At 41.2% G+C, this 14,015-nt stretch overlaps 1 protein-coding gene across 1 annotated transcript in view; it reads left to right on the top strand.

The window, feature by feature from the left end:
• Nucleotides 1-14,015, top strand: part of LAPTM5 (lysosomal protein transmembrane 5) — a 90,609-nt gene that overhangs the window by 41,226 nt on the left and 35,368 nt on the right. Inside the window, exon 2 of the mRNA XM_068265455.1 lies at nucleotides 7,523-7,613. Coding sequence (XP_068121556.1) covers nucleotides 7,523-7,613 — 91 coding nt within the window. The remainder of the gene's footprint in view (nucleotides 1-7,522; nucleotides 7,614-14,015) is intronic.

The following is a 14,015-nucleotide window of genomic DNA, read 5'->3' on the forward strand; positions in this document are numbered from 1 at the left end:
AAATAAAGGTGTATTTTTTGTGTTTTTGTACCCTATTAATAATTACACGCCTTTATTTGCTAATAACAGTAATATACCCTCATGACATATATATTTAAAAAAGCTGAGTCCCTAAGGCTACATTTTGTTTTTTTTTTTTAAATCTGTCACTTGTTGTGAATGACGCAGTAGATGGGGTGTCGGGACACCCTGGAAAGAAGAGACAAAACAAAAATCGGGAGCCCAAATGGTGTAGTATGTTAGTAACACTGAAAACACTGTAATGATAAAAGGGTTACTCACAAAGGTGGGTTGCTGGGGGCAAGCTACCACAGGAAGCAGGTGGAGATAATGAACCTGTCTCCACTCGGGGTGCTCCAGACTGGGACTGGTCGTGGTCGCTTCTTCTTTAAAAGACAATAACGGCTTCAAAATTGGTCCATTTTTGAACCCCACCCACAACAGGTGTATGGGGGGTGTGGTGACTAAGCACAATGAGGGTAAAGAAGTGCCCAGGGGTTTATAAAACTGAGTTAAATACAACACTAAAAACGATAAATGAGGTTGCTTACCTCAATAAGGACATTCTCATAGGAAAAAAAGGGAATTTTATTTTTGCACAGGCAACGCGTTTCACGTGTCTAAGCCCGCTTCCTCAGGCCAATAAGAGTGCCAGAGTATGTAGAGCCAGTATGCATGAAGCGTTCCAAGCATACTGGCTCTACATACTCTGGCACTCTTATTGGCCTGAGGAAGCGGGCTTAGACACGTGAAACGCGTTGCCTGTGCAAAAATAAAATTCCCTTTTTTTCCTATGAGAATGTCCTTATTGAGGTAAGCCACATCATTTATCTTCTTTACTGTTGTTTTAACTCAGTTTTATAAACCTCTGGGCGATTCTTTATCCTCATTGTTGTTGTGAATGAACATGGCTCCTAATTGGAGTGCACATCTGCCGCTAATTGACAAAACTTGCCGGTACATCCTGATAGCACTAGCGAGACTCCAACTGGACACATATAAATGCCTAGTTTGAGTTAAAATATGAAAATGAAAACAACAAACAATATAGATCTGTATATTAGTGTGTAAAGATGAATGACAATTTAAAATTTACATTTACAAAGATGATAAGCAGATTAGGAAAGGGTCAGGATTATTTGTCTAATGATCATTGGAGTTGAGTCACAAAACTTCGTTAAAGCTGCCCTGTGCATATTTAAACCATATACATAACGTGTATTACGTACTCAATGTGCTCATTGGTGATGTACCGCGCATCACTCAAGAATTAAATTTACCATGCATATGTGCACACTGATTTGTAATCAATATATAATAACAATAACATCATGCAATATGCAGCTCAAGAAGACCACAGGATCAAGATTATTGCATTAACTAGGACTTGCTTCCATCTAAGAGAGTACAAGCAGTAGGAGTATTATGCTGGGAATACATGGTTCGTTTCTGCCGTGCGTTTTTGCTTTCGATCGTTTTTGCAGCTCAATTTCGCTCGCGATTCAGCTCTCGATTCTTATCTTCCTCTCGTTTTTCTTATCTTTTTCCATTCACTTCTATCAGAAATTCAGTGGCAACACAATCGAAAGGGAGATCGGACATGTCGGAAATTATCTATTGAACCATCTAATCAGCTACAAAATGAACCGTGTATTCCCAGCATTAGGTCCACGTTAAAGGAAATCTTAAGCCAAATAAAAAAATCAGTTTAACTTAACCTGGGGTTTCTTGCAGCCCCCTGGAGTCATCCTGTGCCTGCTCCATAATTTGGCCAGCAGCAAGGACCCCTGCAAAGCTGGCTGGCCACGCGCCTCCTCATCTCATCCCTCTTGTTGGCAGCATTTTGCACATGCTTAGTACGCAGAGATCGCTACTGTGCATGTGCAGAGGGCACCCAGCAATGAGAGCATGATCAGGGTGCATGCGGCTTGGGGCCACGCATGGGCAGTGCCCTCCAACTGGCAGCGACCAGCCAGCCTTCAGGTGGTTGCTGCTGCTCGTTGGAGAATTGTGGAAGGACTGCGCAGATACAGGATGACTTCATGGAGCTGAAGGAAGCCCCAGGTAAGTTCAATTATTTTATTTCACTTTAGTGACCCTTTAATGTTCTATAAGACTCAGTTCTAGTTCAGACAGATAACTGCTGGTGTCCGTCCAGTTCAGTGCCGGGATCCACCGCATCATGCACTGAGATTAATGGAAGCATTAATCTCATTGCATTTACTGTGGATTGCCTACAATTGTGTAAATTATGCAGACAATAGAATTTTCCGAGACAATGCGTGCAGCTTCTATCGTCTTTGCAATTGTCCCCCTAGGGGCTCAGACCTGAAGATCATCGGTCCGACAGAGAGTGGTGCACAATGATCACGGACTTAAGGTGCGGAAGTGAAGATGTCACTTGTCACTTCCTGCATTAGAAGTGATTAACGTGGTTACTGCGCACGGCTCTACCCTCAGGTCTCGCGCTGATGAAGGTCTGTCACTGATTCAGCATGCTGACTGCTGGTCAGTGTCAGTGAGTAACGGGGATGAGGGAAAGGGGTACACCTTTGGTTACCTGGGGGAAACTACCTATACTAGGGTCACTTTTCACTAACTATGGAGGTGGAAGGACTACCTATTCTGGGGGACACTTTCGCCTACCTATGGAGTGGAGGATCTTTTGCTGCCCATGGGTGGGGGGACCTCTACTGGGAAACACCTTTTGCTACCTATTGGGGGGGGGGGGGGGCTATCTATACCAGGTGACAACTTTGGCTTCCTATGGATTGGGGAAACCATTGGCTACCTATGGGTGGGGGGGAATACCTATACTGAGGGGACACCTTTGGCTACCTATGGGGGTGGGACTATTTATACTGGGTGGTACATTTGAATACCTATTAGGGAACTATCTATACTGGGGGCCACATGTGGCAACCAATGGGTGGAACCACCTATATTGGGAGATACCTTTGGCTACCTATGGGTGGGGGGACTACATATACAGAGGAACACCTTTTGGCTACCTATGGGTGTGAGACTACCTATACTGGAGGACACCTTTGACTACCTCTGGGTGGGGACTACTTATACTGGGAAATACCTTTTGACTACTTATGGGTTGGGGGGACTACTTATACTGGGTATCACCTTATGGCTACCTATGTGCTACTTGGGGCCACAAGAACCTTAGCAACAACCATGATCTAAAGAGAATCCAAATGTGGATAACTAAAGTAATGAAAGGAAAGGGAGATCTCACAATTAAAAATTAGAGAAACTAAGTTAATTTACTTAGTAAAAAAAAAGAAGCTGCATTAAAAATGATTACTGGTAAATTAAGGTTTATTATGTATTATATAAATGCACTCAGGGTCAATATAAAGACCTGTCAAATTACTCTAATTTCAAGACAGATTCACAGAACAAGGGGGTATGAGTTGCATATTAAGGGGAAAAAAGTTTATTACAATTAAAGGAAAGGGTTTTTTTTTGGTGGAGTGGTTAAGCTGTGGAATAACCTTCTGCAAGAATAATTGGTCAGCATCTTCTAAAAAGAAACAAAAATATGCCTTCCCCTTTCTTAGTTTACAGTAGAAACAGTCAGTTTTTCTGGCATGTTTACATCGTGTGTTTCTTTATCATGTAACTTATAATCGTAAAGCAACATGCTGCGATGATTAGGAAATGGGCGCATTCACATGTGTGTATTGCTATCACCGTGTATCAGACTCCATTGTAATAAGGTGTGCCAAGTACTGCGCTGCCGGACACTGCATGTGTTATCCCCAGGTTACAAATGGGTGACAACGTACCGTGTGTTGTGATGTGAGCAATACTGGAAGTTGCTTGCTTGGACAGAAGCAGCCACTAAAGCACACTTAGTAGCAGTGTCATGGAGTCTGGCCCAAGAACTCCTCACTGAATAGGTGCTGGCTTACTGAACAGGAAGAACTGCCGAGATTTGAACCCAGGTCTCCTGTGTCAGAGACAGATCCCTTAACCATTACTTTATCCAGCCATAGTTGATGTTGAAAAATGTGCCTAATTTTTGATCCTTATGGCACTGTGGGCCTAAAACTCTCGTATCTCCTCATTTAAGTAGGGGTAGAATCCTAGACCTAATAACTACTGGATGTTATTATTGTTCTCATGTTGGATTAATGTATTATGTTTTCTCATGGCCATGTGTACAAATATGTTTGATTGTATTTCTGCAAAGATTTGTTTGTACTGCTATTTTACATTCCAACAATAAAGCTTTAAATGTTTAAAAAATAGTTGGAGGTTTATTGTGCAGAATAGCAGTACTACCACACAGCACTTGCTGTAACCCACTGCACATGCCAAAACCCTAGGACATGATTATTGCTTTACAACAGAGGTCTACACTAGAATTACAGTCTCTGCAGTCTTTCTGCTCTAAGTTATAAGATTCTGCATGAAAATCTGCCCCACAGCATTCAAAATCTGTTTTCCCTTCAGAAATGTCCTATCCATTGATCTAAGTAGCTAAGCCCATAAGTCTCTCTCATGCCTTCTCTTTTATACCAGATGATCAAGGCATCAGTAGAATGCTATATGGCTGAAAGACTTTCCTTCTTGTCCTCAGCCATCATTTGTGAACCAGGGCATTTTGGATATTCCACAGAGCTTTATACACAATCTGAACAACAACACTTTTTATTTGCACTCATTAGGCTTGATTCACTAAAACGTGATAACTCATATGAGTTATCACGTTTTAGTAAATCAAGCCCATTGAATGCAATGTTTTCATAACATGTTTATTGACTGATAGGTTGAGTTCTCTTTTACATATGGAAGACCTTTCAGGTAGAGATTTTCAAGTGAACACTCACAGCCAAGGAGTATATATTTACATTGCTAATAGAAACAGAACCACTTTTTTATACATTTTTACATTTCCTTCAGAACAATTAAGGGTTTTAAGAATTATTTTTTCTTTCTTGGGAAGAACTAAATGGAATTATGTCATTATTAATATAACCATGTATAATAACTATATAACAAATTGCTACTATAAGGCAGAGATGATGATGAAGGTTAAGCATTAGTTATCTTCATAGAAATATGTATGCAGCATATTTCAAGGCGGCACACAATTAGTGCTTAAATTTCCTACAGCAGAATTTACATTCACATTCATTAGACACAATAACTGCTTTGGATGGACCCAGGCTCTAATGTTATTATTAATGGCTGAATAGTTTTGCCTTCCTGAAGTTCAAAATATCTGGAGATGTGAGAGCTTGAACTTGATGGACGTTTCTTTATTCAGCCCGTGTAACTATGCAGATCTTTATTACATTCTTTCTTATATTTACATTACCCTTATATAAAAATGTTACATTCTTTACTGAAGGAATTTGGCATAACTTTTTTTTCCTTTTGGGTAGGGGGCTATAATTTAAATTTAGTACCATAAACTTCCAATGAAGAAAATATTATTTAGGTAGCAACTCTACTTGTGCACATCCATTAAACTTATCTAGGTATGATAATGGACTCTGGGAGGCTTTAAGTGTGGCTAATTTTCATTGTTTGCTGAACTAAAATGTGCCTTAATTTTCATGATTTTGTTGTTTTGAGCTTTTCACAAGATTATCAGTGAAATTCCTCTTTTTGTTTGCTTGAAGAGAAACTTTAACCCAAGATTGAACTTCATCCCAACCAGTAGCTGATACCCCCTTCCCACGAGAAATGTTTACCTTTTCTAGAATAGTCCATCAGGGACATCTGTATGGTTGATATTGTGATAAAACCCCTCCCACAGTGTGATGTCATTACCATGGTCCTGACAGTTTACCATGTAACCTTGTTGCATTATGGTAAACTTTCCAGTTTCCAACTGCCAAGCAAACAGTATCTCCGTCTATGAGTTTTGGTGATTAAACGGGACACCTGTGTTCAGCTATAGATTAGCCAAAAAACAGGCATCTAATTTAATTAGCAAAACCAATATTTGGCTTTCAGCTATACAACAGTGGAGAGTTGGTGCCCAAACAAAGCGCACAGACAGCACCGCCAAGCCATAATTCTGCTTTGGGCTGTAGGGCATTGCCCAGTTTAAATCAAAGATTAAAATTACATGTTTTGCAATTTAACTTGGCAATGACCAAAGTGCACATTTTAAAAAATGGACCGCCTACATGCAGCCATTTAATCAAAAAAGTGCTGGTATAACCGCAAACCCCAGATCAGTTAATTTCATCATGCGGCTCTAAGAGGCGAGCGCTGAAACTGGGCGCCGTCATAGCAGCAATGCTATGATGCGCGCCCCGCGAAGCGGTAATTCCAGCGGCTGCCAGACCCTGAATTACCTCTCCCTCCGAGTTGCAAGAACTCGGAGGGGGAATAGCATTTAACGCTGCCTCAGAGTTTAGCGGCAGCAGGGAGAGCCGTCATTCGGCTCTCCTCGTGCCACACTGAGGGGCGCCGAAATAATGTGCACCCCGCAAACCCTGCTCATGTGCAGACAGCAGTTACAGATGCAAGGAGATTTAAGAGAGACGTTACATTTACCAAATGCAAGTAAAACTACATTTATTAAAGAAAAAGTTTCTCAATGCAAGTGCATGCACATGTCAGCTGTCGCACAATTGCTAATTTACTATCCTTTCAGCAACCCAACTATGTCTGATTTGACCCAGAAGAAGGTATCAAGCTGTTACCACTTAATTACAGACAATGAAAAAAATCCAGTCCAGATTTTCTGGATTATTTATGTTTTCCTGTTTTTTCCACTGATGTCCAACCTTAGTACATCAGCCTCAAAACCTTGCCGCTATTCTGCCATCCATTGCAAGAGTCTCAGTTCACAGCTGAGGCTCAGGCATAGGACTGTTGGACTGTAACAGTAGAGGTTTAGCTATAAAGGACCACTCCAGCGGAAAAAAAGTTGGCAGTTGAAATCTGACAGAACTGACAGGTTTTGGACTAGTCCATCTCCTCATGGGGGATTCTCGGGGTGTTCGTTGTTTTCAAAAGCAATTCCTGAATGGCAGTTGCTAAGTCAAACTGCCTAAATAGTGTGCAAAATAGTCTTACTGTTTTGGCCAGTTAAATTGCCATTCAGGAGATGCTTCTGAGAACAAAGAAAACCCAGAGAATCCCCCATGAAGAGATGGACTAGTCCAAAACCTGTTGATTCTGGTAGATCTTAACTAGGTTTAGCACTGTGTATGGTCAGAGGTCAACTGTAACATGCTACTGGTTTAAAAGGGATACTACAGTAAAAGGGATGTGAAGGCTGAATATTTACAACTAACTGAGGAAATCAGAAAGTGGAATATGCTTCTATTTGCCCAAAAGCAACAGTTTTGAGAGTGTACGTTGTCTATTCTGGGTATAGAGATGGGCCTATTATTAAATAAACACATTCATAATAAAAATAATAGCCAACCTGGAGTAATCACGTTCATTACAAATAATCTATGATTGTAAGGTAATACACATGAAATAATTACTCAATGAATTCTGTATTGTCTTACATGTAACCTTTCTTTAATTTCAGGTATTAAGCATTATTCTCTTCATTGAATATTCTGTTGAACTGGCCAAAAGAAAGAACTGCTGCCTTGAGATCAGCAATTATATCCGCCTTGGTAAGCACACATTCATTACCTGAAGCTAAACCTTGTTCTTAGACTATTAATATTTCTTAGATGAAATTGTGGTTTCCTTGACGTCTGTTTCATTTTTCTTAAAGTGGCACAATGGAAATTGTTTTTATTCATTATGGTTGCTTGGTGTACAGGGCAGTTGTAGATAGACTACTAGTGGCTGCTTTACAAATAGAATGAAAGCAAAACATATAAACATTTCTCCATTAGAATTGCAACTAATAATAACACTGCACAGTTGGATCTTACTAAGCCACAGACACAGAATTTGTCACTTAAGTCTCCTGCGCATGTATGAGGATTGTCCCCAGGGGCTGTACAGATGCATCATAGGCTTCAGGGCTAACAACAATATGTTAGCCCTACGGTAGTGGTCTTTTTGTGATAGTGGTCCTTTAAATCATATGGTATTGTTATTATGCTGAGTTTCCTTGACACTAACCTTAGTTCACGTGTGCCCTAAAACTAAATAAATCTATCCTCAAGCCTAGAGTCTTGTACACACATTAGATGGAACTGAAGCTGCCATTCAGGCATGTCTCAATCTTATTTAAAAACACAAGATCAAAGCTGAAAACTCAAAGGGCCCTAATACAATTCACTTTTTCTCCTAAGTTTTCTCCTAGGTGATATTTCACATCTTATCAATTTAATGCCTGTTAAGCCACCATCAAGCAAGAAAATGCAATACTTGAAAAGGGGCGTTGAAAAGTTTAAACAGAAGATGTAAATGATCTCCTAGGAGACACTTAGGAGAAAATGTGAATTAGATTGGGCTCAAAATGTGTACTCATAAAAGTAGGTTGCCTGACAGCAACCATCAGTTAGACAACAGGAGAATTTGCTTAGTTTCCATTTAGGTATTTGAGTCTTTGCTGCATTCCCAGAACAGATGGTAAAACGGTCTATTCACTTCCAAATATTTGTTATTTATTTATTGTATTTATAAAGTGCCAACATATTACCGTACACAGCACTGGACTGATGGACAAATATGGACTGATAACCAAGTAGCTTAGGAGATGTTCACAGTATAAAAGTGCACAAAGTGCACAAAAAGGTACATACTTCTCAGTCCTAATAATAACTACCAGAGGGTATTTTAAAATAAGTGCACCACACAATGTGTATAGTGAGTCTACCTACTTCATCAGGTGAAAAAACATGTGACTCCTTTTTATAGATTTTCTCGTACTGCACATGCACAGGGAGCGCTCTCGGTGACAGGAGTATGATCGAGGAAGTGCACAGCCAGGGCCTTGCAGGTGCAGTGGCAATCGACTGACTCAGTCTCCAAAAACAAAACTGAGTCAATGGGGGGGACCGGAGGAACGGATTGTCCCGGCGTGGGCACAGAACGGCCTGCATGGGGCTGGTAGTATCTACATACTAATTCCATTAGCATGTAGTCATGATGTGCATCATGATGTCCTGACTCCTGATACTTTGGTGCACAGATTGTTACATAACTTCCTGCCTTGTCTTGTCTAATTCTATTGCTTTTTAACGGGGTTAGACAAAGTACAGTATTTCTAGATTCATCATTCCATAGATGCAAAGAAGTGAAGCATTAAATTATAAACAAAATAATTGTGCAGCACTCATAGTTGGGGTCTGGGTGTCCTGACGAGGCGTGGGATCACGCGAAACAGCTGTTGACACAGACTTTTTTTTACCTTTTTTAACCTGCTTTTGCACCGTGCTTAAATAAAAGAATCCTGTTTCTGAGTTCCGGAATCCGCATCTCTTTTGTGATATATGCACTCATAGTTGTATAGTATCTTTTCATTAAAGTGGAAATTTACTAGTTTACTATAGTTACGCAGAGCAAGCTGCAAAGATACAAGGTTTTCAGTTATGTTAAGGAGAATCAGAACCACCAGTGCCATAAAACATAACAAAAGAGTTATGTCTGCAGCCTAGTTTGCTGTATTTCTTCAGAACGAATGATCACCACAACAAAATTGTAAAACAAACTCTTACAAAAACAAATCATCTGTAAATAAAATAAAGATGTGAAGGTTACTCGGTGTACTTTCGCTATTTTTAAAGCAAGGGAAAAAAAGCAAGTAAAATGATGTTAGCTAAGCCCAGATATGCACCCTGTGCACTCATGTTTGATTCTATCTTCCAGCTAATTATCCAGCACAAAGATTCTTCTGCCTGCATCCTGTTTCCCCTGTTCTCACTTATGGGATATGCATCAGTAATCACTATATTTTAGGAAACAATTTTCCCATGCAAGTTGCAGCTCCTGTAACACCTCAATCTGTTAGCTATTTAACCCTGTGTTCATCTAGTCCTTGTAGGCATGACTTAGCTGCCGAAAGAATTATGGCAGAATGCTGCTCCTACTGCATCATAAATATCTAATTTCACCCTGAAACCCAAGTTTTATTTCTATTTTTATAAGTATTGAAATAGTTTTTTTGTTTTTTTTATGTGTGATACCATAGGGGAGATTCTCTTTCATTCTTTCACTTCCTGTCGCTGGCCCATCTATGGCTTTAATGTGAATCCTTATGTTCCCCAGGAAAAAAAGGAAGGATTTCCATCCTTCAGTCTGATACACACATCCAATATTTATTGGCCAATCACTGGTAAATTTTACCACCTCCATGTAGTGTGAGGACCTACAGATTTTGACTACTATAAAGATTGTGTAGATAAGCTCTCATACTACATGGAACTAGTAGGACTGGCCAGTGATTGGCCACTAAAAATTAGGTGTGTGTACAGTAGTAGCTTACTGACCGGCTACGACATTGCATGGTGCATTGTGGGACTCTCCACCAATTTTGTCTCATCAACTTGTCATTGCAAATGTTTGATTCTAGTTTTATGAACTCAGATCTGCCTAGTGCAAAACATCTGCTTAATCCAAGAACAGCAACACAACTGAGAATAATTGGTTGCCAGTTGCTAATATGTTATCCCCATCAATAGCAGCCAATACACAAACAGCACTAGTGATGGCTGAACAAACAGTTCAAACCAACGTTCACGAATGTGCAACACAACACCTGTGACCTGTATACAGTGGAGTGTGTGGCTGGTTGCATCACCATTACTGCCTGCTCTCAATGTGTGCATAAGTGCTTGATTGGCACTGACTCCCACACAGTGTCATACCAAAACTCATGTCACCTTATAGTGTGTTACTGTCAGTGATATCAGTCAGTGTGCCATTTAAAAAATATATAAAATGTCACAGACATTTGTGACAATACCCTTTTGCTGGTAACTGTATGAGTGTCACTGTCACACCAACACTGTGTGTTTCTGTCCATGATATCAGTCAGTGCATCGTTAAAAAAAATAGGCCTCACCTAGTGTTGCTGCTTTTTCAACTGTTTGGACAGGTAACTGCTCAATTTTTCTAGCTTTACTTAGTGTGGCTGCTTTTTCAAATGTTTAGGCAAGTAACTGCTCAATTCTTCAGGCATCTCTGTCGGGGGCTGCACATAACTATTTTTAGGCAGGCAACCACGGCGGCCATTCTAAAGACCTTCATTTGCAAAATCAAGAAACTATATGTGATTTTTGGCATTTATGTATGAAAAAAACCCTCTGTGTAAAACACTTCTTTTTTTCAGAATATTTTGCCCTTTATTCCCTTCCGCCATGCCCCTGTGTTTGTTTTTGTACACTTTGTAAACCTTTTTTAAAGAAATTGTGGCTGCTGCTGTTGTCTCCCATGGAGGTCCAGGTCTTTTTGCGATGTTGAGCTCACCAGTGCTTGCTTGCTTTCTCAGGATGTACCAAACCGTAGATTTTGCCACCAATAATATTGTAGCAATTTCTTGGATACGTTTTTTTCTGTTTTTGCAACTTAAGGATGGCTTCTTTCACCTGCATGGAGAGCTACTTTGACCAGGGCCGGATTTGTGGGCAGGCCACAGAGGCCTGGGACTAGGGTGGAGCTTAGAGAGGGGCGGGTTAACAAGCAGGCAGTGTCCTAACAGCTGTCCATGCCAGCCCCACAATAACGGCAATGTTGTCCGCAGCCGCCCCCAAAGTTCCCTGACTTTGCACTGCACACAGTACTATGTCTGTGTGTGCAGAAGCGGCGCTGGCAGCATAAAACGGGCAGATTTACTTTTGTGACAGGAGCAGCAGCCACATCATTGCAGCTCTGCCCGCTGTCATTCACTGGTAATCCCTCTGCCCTCCGCCCCCATATTCAGTTTCAGCCAATCACTGCTGAGGAGGCAGCATGAGGAAGTGCCAAAGCTGGGCAGAGATTGGTGGATGGCTGGTGCTGGGAACTGATTGGTGGTGAGTGACTGCAGGCGGGTTTTGTGGTTGCTGGATATGATGGGGAAGCTCGTGGACAGGACTCCGGAGACACTGAAGAAGGTACAGGATGGAGAGGAATGGGAGAAGGGGGTGGCACTGGCGTCGGGATCACCCTAGGGGAAGCCTGGTCCTGGCTGCCTTTGTTTTAATTAGCCCACATACACTGTCCCTACTGCTGCTCAACCCTGCAGTTCCAGGTGCTGCCCAGCGTCATTGTTGACATGGGGTATGTGACAGAAGTCCTCCTTTCACACTGACCTGTAACGAGTCCAGTAGCTGTATAGATAAGCCGACTTTCCAGATGCTGCTGAATGTTTTGTCTTAGCTTGCCTGATTTATTACCCATTCCCAGTAACTCTCCACATGCGTAACTAACGTCTCCTTCCCTCCTCCACTCTTTTCCTCCGATCTCATTCCCCCTCTCTTGTTCTCTCATCCTGAGGTCTATTTCTGTCCTTTTTCCTACCCTCTTCCTCATCTTGTTCCCTGTCTGTCTTAATTCCTCATCATATGCCATCTATCCTTTCCTCCACTTTCTCTCTCTCTCTCTCTCCCCCCTCTCTCTCTCTCTCCTTTCCCCCCACAAGTATTTATATAGCACTGACATCTTCTGCAGCACATTACAGAGTACATAGTCATGTCACAATCCTCAGAGGAGCTCACAATCTAATCCTGCCATAGTCATAGTGTAATGTCCTGCCATATTATTATGATGTATTTATATAGCCCTGACATCTCCTGCAGCACTTTACAGAGTACATAGTTATGTCACTCAGGAGTGTAGCAATAGGGGTTGCAGAGGTAGCGACCGCATCGGGGCCCTTGGGCCAGAGGGGCCCCAGAGGGCCCTCCATCAACTACAGTTTCAGCTCACTATTGGTCCTGTGCTCATAACAATCACTTCTATAGATACTTTGAATAGTGGTAATCATTATCAAACTGTTTCCCACCCCCTTCTTGCACCTCTGGCACTGTAGTTGCCATTGGCAGGTTTTGGTGCGCCGTATCAATTGTTATGTATAGAGTGCTTAGGGGCCCCATTATAAAACTTGCATCGGGGCCCACAGCTCCTTAGCTACGCCACTGGTGTCACTGACTGTCCTCAGAAGAGCTCACAATCTAATCCTACCATAGTCATAGTCTAATGTCCTACCATATTATTATTATGTATTTATACAGCCCTGACATCTCCTGCAGCACATTACAGAGCACATAGTCATGTTACTGGCCTGTCCTCAGAGGAGCTCACAATCTAATCCCAACCATAGTCATAGTCTAATGTCCTACCATATTATTATGATGTATTTATATAGCCCTGACATTTCCTGCAGCACTTTACACAGTACATAGTCATGTCACTGACTGTCCGCAGAGGAGCTCACACTCTAATCCTACCATAGTCATAGTGTAATGTCCTACCATATTATTATTATGTATTTATATAGCCCTGACATCTCCTGCAGCACATTACAGAGTACATAGTCATGTCACTGACTGTCCTCAGAGGAGCTCACAATCTAATCCTACCATAGTCATAGTGTAATGTCCTACCAAATTATTATGTATTTATATAGCAGCGGCATCTTCTGCAGCACATTACAGAGTACATAGTCATGTCACCGACTGTCCTCAAAGGAGCTCACAATCTAATCCTATCTTAGTCATAGTGTAATGTCCTACCATATTATTATTATTATTATTATTATTATTATGTATTTATGTAGCACTGGCATCTTCTGCAGCACATTACAAAGTACATAGTCATGTCACTGACTGTCCTCAGAGGAGCTTGCAATCTAATCCTACCATAGTCATAGCCTAATGCCCTACCATATTATTATTATGTATTTATATAGCACTGACATCTTCTGCAGCACTGTACAGAGTACATAGTCATGTCACTGACTGTCCTCAGAGGAGCTCACAATCTAATCCTACCATAGTCATAGTCTAATGTACTATCATATTATTATTATGTATTTATATAGCACTGACATCTTCTGCAGCACTTTACAGAGTACATAGTCATGTCACTGACTGTCCTCAGAGGAGCTCACACTCTAATCCTACCATAGTCATAGTCTA

This window comes from Hyperolius riggenbachi, chromosome 2 (genome assembly GCF_040937935.1).
Source record: "Hyperolius riggenbachi isolate aHypRig1 chromosome 2, aHypRig1.pri, whole genome shotgun sequence".
Classification (NCBI taxonomy): Eukaryota; Metazoa; Chordata; class Amphibia; order Anura; family Hyperoliidae; genus Hyperolius; species Hyperolius riggenbachi.